The following is a 19,687-nucleotide window of genomic DNA, read 5'->3' on the forward strand; positions in this document are numbered from 1 at the left end:
CTCTCATACCTCCATCACCTCTTACCTGCTATTACTATAGCTTCCTAAGTGGCCACCCTTCTTTCCCCCAAACCTCTACTGATTAATTCTCCACACAGCAGCGAGTTGTTTCCTCTTACTGTGAACCAGCTCATTTTACGTTTTTGCTCTCAACCCTCTCATGGCTTCCCATTGCCTGGAAGGAAGAGAGCGAGGGAGAGAGGGAGGGAGAGCCCAACGAGAGTCTCAGCTGACCAAGGCCAAAAATAGAAGCCATAGGAGGGATTACTTTCAGTTTCAAATCCAAGGGCATTTATTTTCATTCTCCCTGGGAATGTGCTAATGGAAAAGGGGTTTGTGGATGAAGGGGCATCTCCATATTACTTGCAATACTGTTCAGGAGGCATGTGTATCCCATCGTTGACCTCAATTTAAGGCAGGGACATAGGGAGTGAATTCTAGTAACATCCTCTGATCCATAACAACATTTTCAGGGATTTGGTCTGAACCTGACCCTTCAGGCCCCAAGAGAATGAAAGGAGCAGCTCTGTCCAAGGGGAAGGCCTGGGAGGACCGGGGGGAAGCCACTGCCACTTGAGAACCACAGGCTCAGCTGTTGGACTCATGGCATTAAAGGAAAGGTATGGGCAGAATCCTTAACATTCCCATTTTCCACTGATTTTCCACTGAGGAGAGGTGGCTGCAACTGCATTGCTACCTCTCCAGTCAAGCCTCTCTACCTTCTCTTTATTCCACCCCACGGCAGGAGCTGAATTATCCAGTGAAATCAGGAGAATGAACATTCCTTTGACATGTTTACCTGGCAGGGGCAGTGCTCACAGGAGTCATGCAGCCTGGCTGTCATTTGGACCAAGGGCAGAGCTGTTCCCACCTCTGACCCTTGTCCCCAAGCAGCGAGCAATGCAGGGTCCCACCTCCACCCCGACCCCCACCCCAAGGGCAGTCTGGTTCCTAAAGCTTCCTGACCTGGCCTGGGTGGGGCAGATCAGCCTGACTTGTAGGAATACGTCCATGATGGTCTGTTGGGACAAGTTTCTTTTAATTTTTTTTTCAGCCGTGCTGCGTCTTCGTTACTGCGTGGCCTTTTCTCTAGTTGCGCCAAGCAGGGACTGCTCTCTAGTTGCAGTGCTCAGGCTCTTGGGAAGCATTGGCTTCCCTTGTTGTGGAGCACAGGCTTTTGGGTGAGCAGGCTTCAGTAGTTGCGGTTCCCAGACTCTAGAGCACAGGCTCAATAGTTGGGGTGCACAGGCTGGAGAAGGAAATGGCAACCCGCTCCAGTATTCTTGCCTGGAGAATCCCATGGACAGAGCAGCCTGGCAGGCCATGGTCCACACGGTCGCAGAGAGTCGGACACGACTGAAATGACTAAGCACGCACACATGTGCAGGCTTAGCTGCTCTGCAGCATGTGGGATCTTCCCAGACCGGGGATTGAACCCATCTCTTGCAACTGGCAGGAGATTCTTTACCAGGGAAGCCCCCTTGATTGTCTTCCGTTCAGTCCTCAGACCCCACAGCCAGCCCTTTACACACACTGGACAGCCACAGCTTCTTAGCTGAGGGGTCAGCAGCTTCTGACCCCAATGAGCCCAGAGCAGGGGGTGGGAAGCTGGCCTAGTGAGGTCACAGAGGACACTCAGGGTCCAGGAGCCAGAAGCCAGCTCAGGGCCCCATCCCCAAATTCCCTGGAAAGGCTAAAGCCCCTAGGCCTTTACTAAGCCATCTTTGCCCTCCCCACCCAAGAAGCTGGAGGAGACGACTCAAAAGAGGAGACTTTTAATACAAAGAAAGCAGGAGATGACCTGGGGAGAACTTAAATAAAGGGGATGAGACTGTCAGGAGCCAGCAGCCGGGGGCCTGGGCGCCCTGCGGAGAGGGATGATACAGACAGAGTTCCGGGCCTCTTTGATCCGCCACCACCTGCCAAGCCTGCAGGAGGGAGATATGCCGCTGAGGCCAGGCCTAGCCCCCTGCAGTGTCCACCTCTGTTCCCACCCAGCCAGTGCCACCTGTCCCACCCTCGCCCCCCGAGGCATGCCTCATACCTGTGCTCCTGCCCCACCCCAGCCACCAGGAAGTCCCCAGAACTGGAGAACTTGAGGCTATTGATAAAGCCCACCTGAGAAGAGGGAAGGACAACGTAGTGAGATATGAGAAGAGACCCTCCATCACAGCCCCAGCATCACAGCTAAAGGTCCACCCTGCTCTGCCCTCTGCTGCCTGGGCCTCAGCCTCCACAACTGTGAGATAGGGAAAGTAGATCGCAGGCCTTGCAGAGAGTTTGTGGGGATTAGGGAGACAGTGTGCACCAAGTTTGGCCTGGATCCTGGCTCAGGAGACTCCACGACCAAGCCCTGAACTGCCACTCTGCCCTAGGCTGCCCCAAGTCCACCCGCTAGCCCAGCACCAGTCATGCAGAACTCATCACAGGGCCAGGCCCTCTGTGCTCTGCGCACACTTCCCTGTCTTATACCCCTGTACCCAGGACAGGGCCTGGGACTCCTTTGGGAGGGGAGTGGAGGCAGAGAAGGGAGAGGAAGAAGGGAGAGTTTCTGCAGGCCCTGTATTAGGAGCTGGGGCTACAAAGGGAAGTCACAGCTGGCCCTGCCCTGAGGAACCACCCTTCTGGCAGGAAAAAACTGGTAAGGGGCTTTGGGAGAGTGGTAAAGACAGGCTGGTATTGAAGCCCCACTCACCAGGGGGATGTCGTAGAGAAGGTCAAGCTGCCGGAAGCCCTCTCCACATTGCCAGAGCCGCACACAATTGTTGTGGGAGCCTGCGAGACAGTGAGCAAGCCCCTCAGCACCCTACCCTGGGATACCCTCCTCTCTGCCACACAGGGCACCCACCTGTGGCCACAAGGTCTGTGTTGAGCAGGGCTGCCACTGACGACACCCAGAAGGGCTGCTCCAAGCCCGGCTCCCCCTGCAGCCCATGGGCCTCACGCTGCAGGGCAAGTGGCCGCTTCTTGGAGAGGCCCCACAGGGCCACGGAGCTGTGGACAGGGAGCAGAGTCAGTGCAAGGCCAGGGGCAGGGCAGAGGGCCACGTGGCAGGAAGGGGCCAAGTGCACAGCCACACGAAGCAGACAGGGTGACCTGCGCTCTCTGCCTGTGTCCCCACCTATGGGAAGGGGCTACTCCAGCGCCCGACCAGGGGGACTGTCTACGCAGCAAGCCCGGGGCGGGGGCGGGAGGCAGCCCTTACCCATCGTCGGCGCCCGACACCATGTGCTCCTCGTTGATGAGCTGGATGCTGTCGATGGAGCCCCTGAGAAAGGAGCCGTGAGGGGCACGGCCCAGCCTCACCCCCAGCCCATGCTGCCCCCCACGCTGGGCACAGCAGGCCGCCTTACTGGTGGCCATAGAAGACAAGCTGGGACTCCTCGGGGATCTTCCACACACGCACGGTCCCGTCCCGGCCCCCGGCGGTCACACAGCACTCCCTGCTCAGAGCATCCAGTGCGGCCACGGCGTCCTGGTGCCCAAAGCTGGAGCAGGGGACAGACGGAGGATGAGGTCACCCGTGAACCTGAACACACACATGTGCATGCCCTCTCCCCGGGCACACTCACAGCGTCTCCACGTAGGAGTTCTCTGCCACATTCCACACCTTCACAGAGCGGTCATGGGACGTGCTGTAGAGCTGGTGGGTGCCTCTGCGGAACGCCAGCCCCTGGGGGTTCATGGAAAGAGGGAAGAAGGGGACCTGGGCTACAGCAGGCGAGACAGAGGTCAGGCCCAGGGAGGACATCCTGGAAAGCACATCACGTGGCACAGGGAGCCAGCCCCCTCGAGAGCGCTCTGTGGGGCTCTACGTGGAGCCAGAGGTACACTCGCTCACCCTTGTCAAGCAAGTACAGACTCCTCGGAGGCCTCCTCCTCCCTAGGCAAGCTCGCCTCAATCTCCCCCAGCTCTTCCCGTCGCTTCCCCATTTCTGTCCTGTACACCAGCGTGCAGGTTCTGTGAGGATGAGGCCCCTCTGCCTCACTCACGCCATTCCCTGGAGCCCAGCACCAAGCCTGGCCCACTCAGGGACTTGAGAAATGTCCACTAAAGGAGGCCCAGCTCCTCACCGACACAGCGTCCCGGTGTCCTGTGAAGGTGTACAGGTGCTGGCAGCTCTGGGCCTCCCAAATGAGAATGAGCTTGCTGCGGTCGCCTGAAGCCTATGGGGACAAGGACAATGGCCAGAGGCACCCACTGTGTGCCCACACCTCTCACCCACCCCGGGGCCAATGCAGCCTTACCAAGTACTTGCCATCAGAAGAAATGGCCATGCAAAGGACATGGCTGCTGTGGCCAGGGGGTTGCCCCTCGGTGCCCTTCTTGGCTTGAGGGATTACGTGAAGTTTCCGTCCGCTCTCCACGCTCCCTGGCACCAAGGGGAAGGCAGATGTTACTAGGACTGGGGTAGGCGTCTGGCAACCCCCTTCAAGAGCCCCATGGGACCGTGGAAAAAGTCCTGGCCTCAGGTCAGAAGATCTGGCTCAGCCACTGTGAGCCCCTGGACAAGTCGCCTCAGTCTCCTCATCTGTCAAGTGGTGCCAGTAATCCCAAAGGGCAGCCAGGAAGCCCGGAAGAGAAGGGACAGGGAAGTGCATGGGACTGATGGTGCGAGCTCTTCCTGTTACTACTGTGGGTGGAGGAGGCCAGCCCTCAGCGGTCAAAGGCTGGGAACCCAGGAGGACTAGGAATGCAATCCCAGGGCACCCTCTAGTCCAACTGCCCGCCTGCAGCATCAATTCCTATTAAATCATCATCCCGCCTCTCCTCCACCATCTCCAATGACAGTGGCAGGGAGCTCACAAAGCCCCACTCCTGGGCAGACACTTGCACCGTCACCCAGAAAACACCTCTCAGGGAGCAAACCTGCCTCCAGAAGCTTTCCCCATCAGGCCTCCATCTTCCCTGCTTATTCCCTCCTCCTCAGACCAGCCCTCCCAGGCGATCCCTCAGGGCTGCACCCCCACCCAGGCACTCACTCACACTTAATAATGGTGCAGTCTTTGGCAGCAGAAAAGATGGCCAGGTCGTCAGGGGTGACAACCAAACATGTGATAGACAGCTGGTGGCCCCGTAAGATTCGAATGTCAGCTGGGTCTGGGGCCTGGATCTAGGCAGGCAGGGGCTGGGTCACTGTGACTGGGGGCAGGAAGGCCCCCCTCCACACACACAGACACACAGATACGCAACACACACACAGACACACACACACGCTACCCTTTCCCACCACACTGCCAAGAAGGAAAGCCAAACCCAAGGTTGCAAGGACAGACCCTGTCTGGACAGGTGCCCACTACGTTCCAGAGCAAAGACCCCACAGCCTGAGTTCCCAGTTAGGCCACCTGCCCACCGACTCAGGTGATTCCCTCCAATCTGACACCAAAGTGCCCTGCCCACTCACCTCCTTTGCCACTGACTTCTGCAGCCTGCCCCTCTGCTCGAGCTGCACGGAGAGGAGAGGAGTGAGATCCCAGACGCAGACCAATCCCATCCCCTCCCTCCCGCCACCCTCCCGCCACACTCACCACATCCTCCTTCAGCCTCCCTGCCACCTGGTCCTCCTCAAATTCGCGGGCCTCAGCCTTCTCCTCCTCTGTGCAGGACAGAGGAGCCCAAGTAAACCCAGGCCAAGACCCCACTTTTCCCATCCCAACCTGCCGCCTCAGTCCTAGGCCCTGAACACTTGGGCTGTGTCCCATGGAAGTTCAGGCCACCCTGGGCAAAGGCGGCGGGTGGGGGAGGGCAGGGAGGGCTGGATGATCGCCTCCTGCCCACCCTCTAGCTTTGCTTATCAGATCAGCCTAAAGCCCCATGAAGCCTGGCCCGCCCGAGGAGGTCCATTAGAGCTCGCGGCCACCCTCCCATAGGGCTACCATAGCCAGCACCTGCAGCCCCGGCTGCCCACCAGGTACCTGCATCAGTCACCCACCAGGGGGCACAGGCAGTGCCCCTCACCTGCCCAGCCCACAGGCTCACCTTGCTGCCTGAGCTGCTCCAGGTAGACCTTGGCCAAGCGCAGCTTCTTCTCCTGTGCGGTCTCCTCCAGCTCCTCTTCCTCCTCCTCCTCAGTCCTCCTGGGAGCTAGACTGTGGGCAGGAGCGGGCTGGGTTTGAGGAGGTTCGGCCCACTCCTCTGGCCACCAGGACTCTGCCTCCTCACTGCTTTCCCTGCCACTTGACCACCTCCATCCCTGCCAGCCTTCATGGCCAGTGACCACACACACAGAAAACTGAAAAAGGATGTGACTTACCAAACGGAAAGGGCCCATCCAGGGACCAAGGTAAGGGTGAAAACAGACCCCAAACCCAAAGACATAACTGTGAAATCTCTCAACTCTGGAAGGGAAGAGAAGGTTCTATAGGTCCAAGAAAAATCAGATCATGTTTAAAGGGTCAAGAATCAAAATGACTGCAGACATCCCTCAACACCAGCCCTGAGAGCAGGAAACAAAGGAGCTGCACATACAAAATTTGCAGTAAAATGCTAACCACTGGAATGGCATGCCAAGTTAAACCATCAGTGATGAATGAAGATATTTTCAGGTGTACAAGGTGCCACAGAATTGGTCCCTTCTCCTCCTTTTAAGGATGGAGGGTGTGCTTCCCAAACAAGAAGAGTGACCTTAGAATGGGGAAGGTGTGGAAGTGTTAGTTGCTCAGTCACGTTCGACTCTTTGCAGCCTCGTGGACTGTAGCCCACCAGGCTCCTCTGTTCACAGAATTCTCCATGAATACTCAGAGTGGGTTGCCATTCCCTTCTGAAGGGAATACTGAAGTGGCTTGGGAATACTGAAGAATACTGAAGTGGGCTGCCATTCCCTTCTCCAGGGGAGCTTTCTGACCCAGGGATAGAACCTGGGTCTCCTGCATTACAGGCTGATTCTTTACTGTCTGAGCCAGGCATGGGAGACAGGAAACAGAAGATCCAACATGGAAAGCAGAAAAGGTGGATCTCAAAACAACAACCACCCCCAGACACAAGGGAGCCGCCAACCCAGATCTGACGTGAGGAAGCAAGAGGCAGACATATTGGGACCATCACCGCCCCATCCTCACTGCCGAAGCACCATCCTCTACCCTGAGGATGGGATTCCAGGGGAAGCTTAACTGGGTCTGGCTTGACCTTGTGAAGATCTTGATTTCCCCTCCACACCCCTCACTTAAGATGAGTCCTACGCCGACTTGCTCCTGGGAGCTGGAGGCAGGTCATGGGAACTCAGAAGCAGAAAACCCAGCGCCGCCTGTTCCCTCTCATCACGTGCCTGTATCTAGTCCCTGTCAGGTACCCCAACTGTTTCCAAGACTCGTCCATGACCTTGCCCACAGCTTCCCCAGAAGGGACATTGGAAATTCTCAAGGAAGCCAAGGCCTCATGCTCTTGAGACCAGTTAGTACCCAGCACCAAGCAAGTCTTCAGCCGACAGAGTTGCTGCCCTTCCCTCATATAACCAAGGTCTACACTTTTACTCAGTTTACTCAAAGGAATAAATCTTTGTTTAGGGTTCACACATAGGAGACAGAACTCTAAAGAAAATCAAAAGAAGCATACAGCATTATAATTCCACTCATATAACGTTCTGGAAAAGGCAAAATTCTAGGGACAGCCGTTACTGGGGTGGGGGTTGGGGGTGGGGAGAGAGAGAGAGAGAGAGAGGAACTGACTTCAAAGGAGCCGGGGGAATTTTGGAGGGTGGTAAAACCCTTCCATATCTTCACAGTGGTGGCAGTTTATATGAGTCTGTTACAACTCACAGAAAGGTACACTAAGAAACAAATATCACTGTATGCAAATTATACCTGAATAAGAAAAGGAAAAAAAAAGGAGATAAAGAAAAAGGAAGTAAGGAAACCAAAGAAATTATTAACTCAAGTCAGGAATGGCAGTTGGGTCTTCTACGTTTCTGCACAGGTCTAGTTCTGGTGGGTGCACAGAGGTCCATCATTTCATCATGACTGTCTATGGCACAACTACATTTCATTAACTCTTCTGTAGCTAATAAATTTCACAACACATTTTAAAAATATTTAAAAGTGTTTCACACAGGGCCTGGCACACACTCACCCGCAGTTACCTCAGGACTAGAAAAAGTATATAAAGTCCTTCCGCAAGCCGGATAAGACCAACATGTACTCAGCATTTAGAGGCAGAATTTCTAAAGCCAACTTAAAAAATAATAATAATTTAACATTTTTATTTATGTATTTTTTGGCTCCGCTAGGTCTCTGTCGGAGAAGGCAATGGCAAGTCACTCCAGTACTCTTGCCTAGAAAATCCCATGGATGGAGGAGCCTGGTAGGCTGCAGTCCGTGGGGTCGCTAAGGGTGGGATACGACTGAGCGACTTCACTTTCACTTTTCACTTTCACACATTGGAGAAGGAAATGGCAACCCACTCCAGTGTTCTTGCCTGGAGAATCCCAGGGACGGGGGAGCCTGGTGGGCTTCCGTCTATGGGTCACACAGAGTCGGACACGACTGAAGTGACTTAGCAGCAGGTCTCTGTTTCTGTGCCTGGGCTGCTTCTAGTTGTGACAAGTGGGGACTATTCTCTAGCTGTGGTGTATGAGCTTCTCACTGTGGTGGCTTCTCTTGCTGAAGAGCACAGGCTCTAGGTCATGTGGGCTCAGTAGTTGTAGCACAGTCTTAGTTGCCCTGTGGCATGTGGAATCTTCCCAGACCAGGGATTGAACCCATATTGGCAGGTGGATTCTTAGCCACTGGACCACCAGGGAAGTCCTCTGAAGCCAACTGTTAAGGAAGGCACCAGGATTTCCTGGTGTGACAGCTTCCATTCCACAAGGTCAGGCCTGATACCTTGCTAGCCCCCTTTGAACTCCGCAGTATGGTTCACCCCCATCACCTACAGAATGAAGGAGGTACACAAAGCCCTTCACAATCTGGATGCATGCACCACCTGCCCTTCCACCCTCTCCATCTTCCATGTAGCCCGTTTAACCCCTAGACTTTTCTCTGATTCCTGAATGCCTTCCCTACCTCTCCATAAGGAAGCCCTCTTGATCTCTCCAAGCCCTATTTAAACTCCCCTTCTCTGTTCCCACAACACACAGCTTTAAGATACGCCTCCCATCACAACACACTGTCTTCACCTGCCTGCTCATCTCTGTTCTCAAAACAATGAAACTAGTGCCTGGCACTCTCAGTAACTGAAATTGTGAAGAACTAGCAAGCATTTCTTGTATCCTCCCCTTCCTTGCCTGGAGTTCAGCTCCCTGTCACAAGCCAGGAAGGTTCAGCAGGTCTCCCATTGGGACTGGGGGTCCTCCCCACACAGAGACCCAGCAGAGAAGGAAATGACAGTTCTCAGGGTCAGAAAGTGGAGGAAAGAGTCAAGACCTGAAATCCTGGGTTCTGGCCCAGTTCTAGCACCCCTTCAGCTGAGGATTCCTTCCATACTCCATGGCTCCCAGGGTTCCTTTCCAATGCTGCTGCTGCTGCTGCTAAGTCGCTTCAGTCGTGTCCGACTCTGCGCGATCCCATAGACCAGGCTCCCCCGTCCCTGGGATTCTCCAGGCAAGAACAGTGGAGTGGGTTGCCATTGCCTTCTCCTTTCCACTAGGTGGAAAAAAAAGAGCTCACCTCTCACTCTCCGAGTCGCTCGAGATCTCCTCATTCATCTTGCCGCCACCCTTGGACTTGCCCTTGTCCCCAGAGGAGTCGCCCTGGGAATTATATAATACGTTTTTGGTCAGGGGTCTCAACCACTCGGGCTTTGACCAAGAGTCCCTTAGGGTCCCTCGAGAGCCACTGGGAAAGGCGGTGGCCCCTGGCTCAAATGAAAGGTTTTTCAGGATTTGACGCACGGAGAAAGGGATGAAGCTGACTCCACCCGGGTCCCGGGGGCTAGAGGACCGGGGTCTGGACCCCCGGATGGGATTAGGGTAGTCCCAAAAGGTGGGATTAGACCCCCGCCTGCCAAAGCGCCATGCTCACCTTTCGCCGCCGCTTGCTGGCCCCCGCACCAGCCCCGGCCCCTGAGGCCGGCTTTCCCCTCTTACGAGCCGCCCCTGTCGCCGACATGCTGCCCACGATGCGTGTTGCAGCCGCCGCTGGAGAACTCACGTGGCGGCTAAACCCGGGCAGTCCCACCAGACTCCCCGCTGGGATAGGCGTCCCACCTTCCTGTAGGTCCCGCCTCCCACAGCTCTATTGGGTCCTTGGATAGGTTCTGCCACGCCCCCATGCGCCCATAGGGTAAATGCCTGTGGCCCCGCCTCCTAAAGCTCCTATAGGCTCCCGCGCCCTGGCTAAGACGGTAAAGGAAGCAAGCCTCTTCCCGGCGCTTCCGGCCAAAGACTGTGGCGCATGCGCTCCGCCGCTGACTGACGTCTGAAGAGGAGTAGGACTCCTACGCCTTCTCTGTGTTTGCGCCCCTTGGACGCTGGGGGGCGTCAGAGAGATGCAGGGTTCCTTTCCCTGGACCGTGACTCCTCCCCGTCAGGGGCGGGGGCCAGGGTGAGAGTCTGACTCCCTAGTCACGGGGGGAGAGGGAGCCAGGCAGTTCCTGGGAGAGGAAGGCAATGCCTGCACCTGCGGCCAAGGTCACTTGACAAACCGGTGGACACGTATTGCATGCCTCAGGCGAGATGTGCAACGCTAAGGGTGCGTCAGTCCCCTGGGCCTTGGCTGTGTCCAGATCAAGTGTCCACCCATCCATGGGACAGGCTGCCCCTGCTTGGCCTGCCCAGCCTCTGACTCACCAGACTGGTGACCAAATAACTGGAATCCTACCCCACACAGTTCATCCCTGCTCCCCTAAGGCTTACAGAGGGTGTTAGAACTGACTGCCTTGGAGGTACTGACCCGGTGGCCACCACTTCTCCCAAGTCCCTGCTTCTCTTAGGTGAGTGCCCTATGGCCCTGCCCACAGCTCTCCACAGGGCAGGGCAGGGCAGGGTGGGTGTGACTGGCTTTTGCCCTCTGGCAGTTCAGTGCCACTAGTCTAGGACCTGGACTGGCATCCCAGAAGTCTTGAGTCTGATGGGAAGAGTTTCTGTGCTACTGGGTCCCAAGCTCTGGAGAGACAGAGCTGGCCTCAGGAGAGCTGCCCCCAGGAGCCACTGCCCACTCTCCTCCATAGCTGGGTGACTCAGCCCAGCAACCATGCCAGGTCCAAGTCAGCTGAGAGAGGGGAGGAACAGAGAGTGCTCTGCCAGGAGGAGCCCAGAAGTGGGAGGGGGGAGATTTTCCTTTCACTTTCCCTTCCACCTCAGTACACACAGGAGAGCTAGAGAGGGTGGAGAGCCCCTTTTCCTTAACCAAACTGGGAAGACTGTACAGAGGCCGGGCCTGGCCCCAGTGACTAGAGAAAGGGGTCTATCTGGGGTGCAGAGATCTGGTTTTGGTCATGGACTAGGGGAAGGGGGGGAAATGGAGGCAGAGGGAGGTTACTAAAGGCAAATTCAGGGTGTGGCAAGTTGGTGCTGTGCCAGCCAGGTCAGGTACAAAGGCCATGGAGGTCTGAGGGACTCCTCTGTGCCACAGAACAGCCATGGCTCCAAAGCGCAAGCTCCAAGTGCAACATGAGGGTCCTGAGAAGAAGAAGGGGCGACAGGGGTCAGAAGAGGAAGACAGTTTCCGTTCCACTGCTGAGGCCCTCAAGGCCGCGCCCACAGAGAAGTGCATAGCCCGAGTGGACCCCTCGTGTCCACTCAGCTGCAACCCTGGAACCCAGGTAAGCTGTAGTCCCTGGCCAGTCCCGATGCCTGCTCCCTCCTGGGTACAAAGACACTCAGACCTGCTCCCCACCCCCTTGGCTCTGGCCAGGTGGTTCCAGGCTCCCAAGAAAGCTGTGTTCTCCCGAGACCCCAGAGTTCAGGCAGGGCTATAGCCTATCAGATCCAGACAGGTCATGTCTACTCTTCAGACCACAGGGCAAGCCCCTGAGCTTCTCAGGCTTTCCCCTACCACATTTAAGGCAGGGTTCCCGGACAGGGCCTCCTCTGATGCCCCAGTGCAGTCTGATTCCTGTCAGCGTCCAGCCAGGTAGCCCTGGGGTGGTCCTCCCTGCACCCACTCTGGCCACAGGTGCATGAAGATTATGACTGCACCCTGAACCAAACCAACATCGGGAGCAACAACAACAAGTTCTACATCATCCAACTGCTGGAGGAAGGCGACTGCTTCTTCTGCTGGAACCGCTGGGGACGTGTGGTGAGTGCTACCCGCCCATCCTGTGCCCACCTGCTCCCCACCTCTCCCTGCTCAGTGCGTGCCTCCTGCCCCCAAGGGTCCCCACAGCTTACTCAGGCCAAAAGGCCACAGCCACTGACTGTGGCCCTGCCCCATCTCTGATGCCCAGGGGCCACTTGGCACAGGCCGGCACAACAGAGGCCAGCAAGCATTTATGGCGGGCACTGTGGCTGTGTCGCTTACAGGGAGAGGTGGGCCAGTCAAAGCTCAGCCGCTTCGTGTCACTGGAGGATGCGAAGAAAGACTTTGAGAAGAAATTTCGGGACAAGACCAAGAACAGCTGGGCAGAGCGGGACCACTTTGTGGCCCACCCCGGCAAGTATACACTTATCGAAGTGCAGAGAGAGGACGAGGCCCAGGAAGTCATGGTGAAGGTGAAGTGGCCAGGGAGGAAGCGTGGGCCTGGGCCGAGGGAGGGAACCACTACTGCCTGGCTGTGCACCCTCAGGACAGGTCGCTCTCCAGCCTCGACCTGCCCTGGTTGCAGGTGCCCAGCCCAGCTGCTCCTGCCCATATGTGTCCTCTACCCCTAGGTGGATGGAGGCCCAGTGAAGGCCGTGGTTCAGCAGGTGCGGCCCTGCTCCTTGGACACAGCCACCCAGAAGCTCATCACCAACATCTTCAGCAAGGACATGTTCCAGAACGCCATGGCCCTCATGAACCTGGGTGAGGAGTCGGGGGCGGGCAGGGTAGCAGGGGCCTGGGGGTGGCAAGGCTGCGGGGCGGTCTCCTCACTCTCCCCATCCCCCCAGATGTGAAGAAGATGCCACTGGGGAAGTTGAGCAAGCAGCAGATCGCCCGCGGTTTTGAGGCCTTGGAGGCAGTGGAGGCGGCCTTGAAAGCCCCCGCAGACAGTGGGCGCAGCCTGGAGGAGCTGTCCTCCCACTTCTACACCGTCATTCCCCACAACTTCGGCCGCAGCCGGCCCCCGCCCATCAACTCCCCTGAGCTTCTGCAGGCCAAGAAGGACATGTTGTTGGTGAGGGCTGGCAGGTTACAAAGCAGACAGATGGGGCAAGGGAGATGGGGGACAGAGAGACGGACTGTGACGAGCAGACCAGAGGACAGAGGAGGGGAAGGCTAGGCAGATAGATGGGGTGCGGCTGAATCAGTGGATACACAGGTGGGGCAGCCACGGTCCTAGTCAGGTGGGAGGGCGAGGGAGGGTCAAGGGAACAGCCAAGCTGCCGGTGCCCATCACCTTAGGTGCTGGCGGACATCGAGCTGGCCCAGACCCTGCAGGCCACCCCCGAGGAGACAAAGAAAGTGGAGGAGGTGCCACACCCACTGGACCGAGATTACCAGCTCCTCAAGTGCCAGCTCCAGTTGCTGGACCCAGAGACGCCTGAGTACAAGGTGGGCCGGGCCCCACAGAGGAGCCGAGCTAGCAGTGGGCACTGTTCCTGTACCTGTCTGCCCTCCAGGTGCCCAGAGGGGTCCCTCGCCCTGGGCCTTCTCTCACTGTGTTTCCAGGCCCTGAGGAGAGCCCTGGGACTACGGGACAAGAGCAGGTTGGTCCACATGTCTCTTGCTCTTGACACCCAACTTCTGCTGTCCCTGCAGGTGATACATGCCTACTTAAAACAGACTAGCAACAGCTACAGACCCCCTGCTCTTCAACATGTTTGGAAAGTGGACCGAGAAGGGGAGGTGAGGCAGAGTCCCCCCATCACCACTACCTTCTCCCTGAGGGAGATGACCTTGGCTTACCCACTCTTTAGGGAGTAGGCTGAGCCACTCTGACCAGTTTCCACCAGGCCTAGGTCCTGTGCATGTGTGCATGAGTGTGGGAGTGGCCGGGGGGCCCTTGGCCTTGGTTATCTCCTCTGATGGCAGACAGAAGCACCTGAGCTTGCGGGGCATGACTCTCCTGGTTCCCATCTCCCCCCACCCCAGGGAGATCGGTTCCAGGCCCACGCCAAGCTGGGTAATCGGAAGCTACTGTGGCATGGCACCAACGTGGCCGTGGTGGCCGCCATCCTCACCAGTGGGCTCCGCATTATGCCACATTCTGGAGGCCGTGTAGGCAAGGGCATCTACTTCGCCTCAGAGAACAGCAAGTCGGCTGGCTATGGTGAGGCGTCCCTCAGAGCCAAGTCCTGGGTGGGCATGGGGACACTACGGAGCATGGGGCCCAGTGCTTGTTCAACTGGTGATGGACCCAGGAGAGGATCTCTTGGATGCTTACTGCTCAAGAGCTCAGTGGGGAATCCTGGCAGTTGGGGGACTCAGGAGGCATCTGGTGGTCAGGATAGCTTCCTGGGGGAGGCGATGTGGATAGGATGAAGGTGCCAATCTGGCCTGGGGAGGGGGGCAGTGAAAGAGGAGCCTTTGAGGTAAAGTAGCCCGGGGGTGGCATGAAGCCTGGGAGGCTGCAGCAGGTCAGCATCTCTGAGCACAGCCTGATAACAAAGCTTGGAGAAAATGCCTGGTGTGGATGGAGGGGCTTGGGGCCAGGACGATCAAAGGAACCTATTCAGAGAATGATGGGGAGTATAGTTGAACCTGGCTGCAGCCACAGGGAGGGTGGTTAAGGTCAGAGGCTGCTGGGAGGCTGTGTTCCCATCCAGGCCAACTTTGATGGGCGCCCAGTCCAGGGCAGTGGAGGTGGAGAAGGAGAGAAGCCAGGAGACGAGTATGTGAGAAGTGGGATGGGCAGCGTGTGGGAAAGGGTGGAGGATGTCTCTGATGACCCCGAAGTTTCTGTCCAGAGGTGTCCTCACTGAGGTGATCTCCCTATACTGGCTCCTCGGTCCAGGTTGACCGCATTATTGGAGACCACCACCTGCCCCCACTCAAGGGCAAGGTCAGAGGAGTCGTCTAAGACCAGATGGGGCTGAAGGTTGCTCAAGGCCTGGGAGCCCACTAGGAGGGCAGAAGAGCCTAAGAAGGAGAGGAGAGTGGCCTCGGGAGATCTTTGCAAGAGGATCCCAGGATAGAGGGTGAAGGAGACCAGTGGCAAAATCAGCAGAGCAGGCCAGGAGGGCCCCCGCCCCAGATATGGTCACTGAAAGGCCGTTACTGACCTTGGTGAGGGTGGCAGAGGCCTGGCCTCAGGGAGCTGAGAGGAGAAAAGAGGCAGGAAGGAGCCTGGAGAAATGGTGAGAGGAAGGATGGAAGAAGGATGGGCACTTTTCTGGGCCCGGGCAGCAAAGGAGATAACAGTGCAGCAGAGAGGGGCCCAGGGAGTCAGGCAGAAGGCCAGTCTGCCTACCCTAAGCCTTCCTGTGTCCCCACAGTTACTGGCATGTTCTGCGGGGCCCATCACATTGGCTACATGTTCCTGGGTGAGGTGGCACTGGGCAGAGAGTACCACATCACTGTCGATGAGCCCAGCTTGAAGCAGCCACCCTCTGGCTTCGACAGTGTCATTGCCCGTGGCCACACAGAGCCTGGTGAGTCTCAGGAAGCTGGACAGGCCTAAGCATAGAGGTGAGGCTGAGATGAAGCAGTACACTTTCAGGGAGGTGAGCAAGAAAGGGACTGTGAAGAAGGACAAGAAGAAGCCGGCTTCCTCACTGCAGTCCTTCATTTTGTCATTCAACATATGCTCACTGATTCAACAAATCGTTCCTGGGAATCCAGGAGGGCTTCAAAGAAGAGGTGTCATTGAGCATGGGAACATGAGCAAGCATTTCCCAGTCAGAGAAATGGGGGAGGAGATTCCAGGCAGAAGGCCCACCTTGGGCAGCAGTTTGGAGGTTGGCTAGGAGGGGAATGAGTGGGCACTCCCTGTGACAGAAGAGCGTAGGGGGTAAGACTAACTGGTAAAACCAAGGGCCAGTGGCCCTTGGCTCACCCATGGCCCTTGCTGTGCCCTGCAGATCCAACCCAGGACACCGAGCTGGAGCTAGATGGCCAGCGAGTAGTGGTGCCCCAGGGCCAGCCCATGCTCTGCCCAGAGTTCAGAAGCTCCAACTTTTCCCAGAGTGAATATCTCATCTACCAGGAGAGCCAGTGCCGCCTGCGCTACCTGCTAGAGATTCACCTCTGAGCTGTCTGCCCAACCCTCCTGCCCCCTGCCAGGAGCTCGACCATCATCCTCAATCCCATATCAACGTCCTGCTCTCACATCTCCCTCCTGTGTTCCAGTGATCCCCTCTCCCTCTGATCCTTGGTTCTGGCATGGCTGTGGCCTCAGTCTCACCTCCTAAGGTGACGGGTGTGATGGACTGCAACATGAATACAGCAGCCTTTTCAAGGCGGTGTAGTTAGAGGGGCACAAACTGAGAGTGGGTGGGTCCCACATCCACCCAGGCCATTCACTCTGGCCTAACTGTCCATCCAAGAGAGGTGACATGATGGATTTCCCTGGCAGCCCAGTGGTTAAGACTCTGCTTTCACTGCAGGGGGCACAGGTTTGACCCCTGGTTGGGGAACTAAGATCCCACAAAATGTGTGGCAAAAAATAAATGAATAAACAAGAGAGGTAGGCTGCACGTCAGGCAGGCACAGGCAAGTTTATTAAACATTGTTTTGACTTACTCCCTGGCCTCTGCTTGTCTGTGCCATGGCTGCACCACGCCCAGGCCTCCTTGCTCTCCAGGGCAACTCGCCACACCACACAGCATTTCCAGCCCCACTCCAGGGAGTGACGACTCACACGGGTGAACACCATTCATACACACACTCCCACCCACTGTGGTCACAGTCTGTGTTGGCCCTTGCAACAACTGTCCTCTTTTCATTGAGCCTCTGAAAGGGACCCTTCCCATCCACTCAGAGCTCTTAGTCATGTGGGGACCCATCTGGTGATTTTTCAGTCCAGACATGGCCGTGCAAATCAAGCATTTCTCGTGTCTTGCCACCAAACAGCCATGTGTGTCTTTTATTTATTATAAATGAGTTGAGAATATTTGTGAGGGGTTCAGCTCTGCTGTCATGAAAGGAATGGTAATTATCACCCCAGGTTACTCTCCACAAACGAGGGGAGCAGACACTAGACAGCAGGTCAGGATCCAGTGCTGGGTCACACCCTGCATTTCGTTGTCATTCTCTTTGGTTTCCTTTAATCTGAAACCATTTTTGAGCCTTTTCTTTTCCCTCCATAACTTTTGACACTCTTGACACTAAAGAGTGCAGGTCAGTTGTTTATTATAGACTCTCTCGGTTCACGTTTGTCTGATATTTTGCAATAATTAGATTCAGGCATTGCAGTTTGGCAGGAACATTATGTGAATGACATGTCCTTGGTGTCCTATATCAGGAGGGACATATCCCATCCTTGGTGATGTAACTTTGATTGCTCAGAGTTGTGTCCACCAGGTTGTTCCACCAGGAAGTTATCATTTCCCCATTTGTAATTGATCAGTAATCTGTGGGGAAATATTTTGAGGTGTAAATGTCCCATTCCTTATCAACTTTCACCTGCTAGCTTTTACATTCAGTGACGATTTTTACCTGAAATTGATGACTTTAATGAATCTTTGCTAAGATGGTTGCAAATTTTTATCTAATTCCGTCATTTCTCCTATGTTTATTAATAACAGTCACCTTCCTTTCCTTATTATCAGTATGGACCTGTGGGTTCCGATTATATTCAATGGGTTCTAATCCATTACGTTTACTGTTTTGATCCTCAAATTGTCCCTGCTTTGGCCAACAGAAGTTCCTTCAGGCTAACTTCTGTGTCTGCATCATTTTGTGAGCACTTCCTTATGTTCTGGTTATCACATGATGTTCCAGGCTCATCTTGTACAAACCTAGAATCAGCCATTTCTCCACAGGGGTTCCCTAGAGCAGGAGATGATATTGAGAATCCAAGATCTGGGCAGAGGTATGCTCTTTGGAACTGTGTGTCATTGCTTTTAAGTCCTGGTAGCAAAGAGGACTAGGAAATATGTACATGTAAATAAACACATCTGTCTCTGTCTGTTTCTCCAATTCCAATGTGTCCTTCCATTCGTCCCCAAATCTATAATTATACTCCCTTCCCCTATAGTCAGAACTTTGGTTCACATCAACCTCAAATCACTTATTTGCTTAATCCCACACAAAAGCAGTTTCAGAACTGCTGTACCCATAACCATTGTGAAAAACAAACTTGCTAAGTAGAGTTCAAGATTTATCAAACCTTATTCAAGATAACTTTCTTGTCTTTAGACTGAAGATCAATGGTCAAAGCAACAGTTTGAACACAGGTTCAAATATTACTTGAATTAGTTATTTATTTCCCTTCATCGTGGTGGTTATTCATTTGAAATGCAGGTAGGTTCATTTGTTTCTATATATATTCACTTTTAGGGGGATTTCTCATCTTTGTTTATTTTTATTTTTTTCAACACATAGACCCTTAATATGGTCCTCCAAAGTCCAGTCTGTCCAAATCTGTGCTCAGAAGAGTGTTCTTCTCCTAGCCCTCTCACTCCATGTTCCATGCCCACCAACCTACTGTAGTTTCTGGTTTATTCTCCCTGCATTTCTTTTTGAAAAAAAAAAAAAGATGATAAACTTCAAAATGTTTTCACTGTTAATTTAGTTGAATGATTTTGGCGGGAGAATACACTCTCCAACCCACCATAGTCCCCATCCCTGCCTATTGCCTTCCCCAGGCACCTGTTCTCATCTGCTTTCCCATTTAGTCCTGCTGAGTCCTCCCTAGGCCCTACAGGCCTAAATGGGCAGTGGGAAAGCCAATGCCCTCTCCTTCCTCTGATTCAGGACCTCAGATTCACCTCCTAGAGGCAAATACCCACATCAAAGTTGTGGTCAGGGACAGGAGGTAGTGACTGTGTGGACCGAGCGTAGGAAGCAGGTGACCCAGATTCCAGGTGCAACTCAGCTGTAATCTAAAACACACTCCTTCCCTCTCTGAGCATCAGTCTCATCCAAATAACAGAGAACTGGACCAGGGCCCTTCAAATTCCAGCAGCAGGTGAGTTAAACCCAGAGATCCATGCCCTGTTGTCTGCCACCCACATCCGTGCCGGTGCGGACTGTGCCTGAGAGGCACAGCCACAAGCCAGACACAGGTAAGGTCCTGCTACCAAGGGGCTTGCCTTCTAGTAAAACAGGCTCTGAGCAGCGTGTATGTAGATACGAAATACAATTTCAAATAGGAAAAGGGCCAGTAAGAAAAATAAAACAGGGCTACAGAAGTAGTGATGGGAAAGCAGAACAATTTTAGGGAAGATGGTCACGAAGGCAGAGACCTGAATTAGGTGAGAGAGCGGGCCATGAAGAGATCTGGGGGAAGGGTGTTCTGACGGAAGAAACAGCAGATGCAAACTTCCTCAAGGGGAAAGGAGTTTGACATGTGGGACCAGCACAAAGGCTGCATGGCTGGAAGTATGGGAGGCAAGGAGGAGGCGGGTGAGGCCAGAAAGGTGAGGAGAAGGCAATCTCAGTACAGAGGGGCTGAGATTCTATTTTGATGATGGGAAGCTCTTAGAGAGAGGAGCGCAGAATCATGACCTGATCCGATCTGTCTTTAGAGAGATCCACTTTGGCCGGCCGCATAGAGAGTGGATCTATG

At 54.9% G+C, this 19,687-nt stretch overlaps 2 protein-coding genes across 5 annotated transcripts; one reads left to right on the plus strand and one right to left on the minus strand.

Annotated features, from left to right (window-relative positions):
* Positions 1–1,759: 1,759 nt before the first annotated feature.
* On the minus strand, positions 1,760–10,138 carry RRP9 (ribosomal RNA processing 9, U3 small nucleolar RNA binding protein). The gene is made up of 15 exons (XM_055413932.2): positions 9,955–10,138; positions 9,601–9,683; positions 5,981–6,090; positions 5,530–5,597; positions 5,406–5,447; positions 4,988–5,114; positions 4,249–4,373; positions 4,075–4,167; positions 3,573–3,673; positions 3,354–3,488; positions 3,206–3,268; positions 2,849–2,994; positions 2,696–2,775; positions 2,045–2,118; positions 1,760–1,928 (listed from the first exon to the last, which is right to left on the minus strand). Exons 1-15 carry the CDS (start codon positions 10,039–10,041, stop codon positions 1,835–1,837), a joined length of 1,428 nt encoding a protein of 475 aa, XP_055269907.2. The 5' UTR covers positions 10,042–10,138; the 3' UTR covers positions 1,760–1,834.
* A 369-nt stretch (positions 10,139–10,507) lies between these two features.
* PARP3 (poly(ADP-ribose) polymerase family member 3) lies at positions 10,508–18,096 on the plus strand. 4 transcript variants are annotated; one of them, XM_055413934.2, is made up of 11 exons: positions 10,510–10,864; positions 11,506–11,695; positions 12,049–12,174; positions 12,399–12,587; positions 12,747–12,879; positions 12,966–13,192; positions 13,420–13,569; positions 13,777–13,863; positions 14,110–14,287; positions 15,453–15,608; positions 16,038–18,096. In XM_055413934.2, the coding sequence occupies exons 2-11, from the start codon at positions 11,513–11,515 to the stop codon at positions 16,205–16,207; spliced, it is 1,599 nt and encodes a 532-aa protein (XP_055269909.2). In that variant the 5' UTR covers positions 10,510–10,864; positions 11,506–11,512; the 3' UTR covers positions 16,208–18,096. The 4 variants fall into 4 exon arrangements, with proteins under 4 accessions (XP_055269913.2, XP_055269909.2, XP_055269912.2 ...); XM_055413937.2 differs by having other exon boundaries at positions 11,511–11,695; XM_055413938.2 differs by lacking the exon at positions 15,453–15,608 and having other exon boundaries at positions 10,508–10,864.
* Positions 18,097–19,687: the final 1,591 nt, after the last annotated feature.

The sequence above is a fragment of the Moschus berezovskii genome, chromosome 24 (genome assembly GCF_049115385.1).
Source record: "Moschus berezovskii isolate FMDL1 chromosome 24, NW_MosBer_1.0, whole genome shotgun sequence".
Taxonomy (NCBI): Eukaryota; Metazoa; Chordata; class Mammalia; order Artiodactyla; family Moschidae; genus Moschus; species Moschus berezovskii.

Bases quoted from the DNA above. Each gene is read 5' to 3' on its own strand.
- RRP9 (XM_055413932.2), bottom strand. From the start codon at position 10,041: ATGTCGGCGACAGGGGCGGCTCGTAAGAGGGGAAAGCCGGCCTCAGGG. The intron at 2,776-2,848 runs GTGGGTGCCCTG...ACTGTCTCGCAG, and splicing joins CACAGACCTTGTGGCCACAG to GCTCCCACAACAATTGTGTG. The intron at 2,119-2,695 runs GTGAGTGGGGCT...CCCTCTTCTCAG, and splicing joins TTCTCTACGACATCCCCCTG to GTGGGCTTTATCAATAGCCT.
- PARP3 (XM_055413934.2), top strand. From the start codon at position 11,513: ATGGCTCCAAAGCGCAAGCTCCAAGTGCAACATGAGGGTCCTGAGAAG. The intron at 11,696-12,048 runs GTAAGCTGTAGT...CTCTGGCCACAG, and splicing joins GCTGCAACCCTGGAACCCAG to GTGCATGAAGATTATGACTG. The intron at 13,864-14,109 runs GTGAGGCAGAGT...CCCCCACCCCAG, and splicing joins AAGTGGACCGAGAAGGGGAG to GGAGATCGGTTCCAGGCCCA.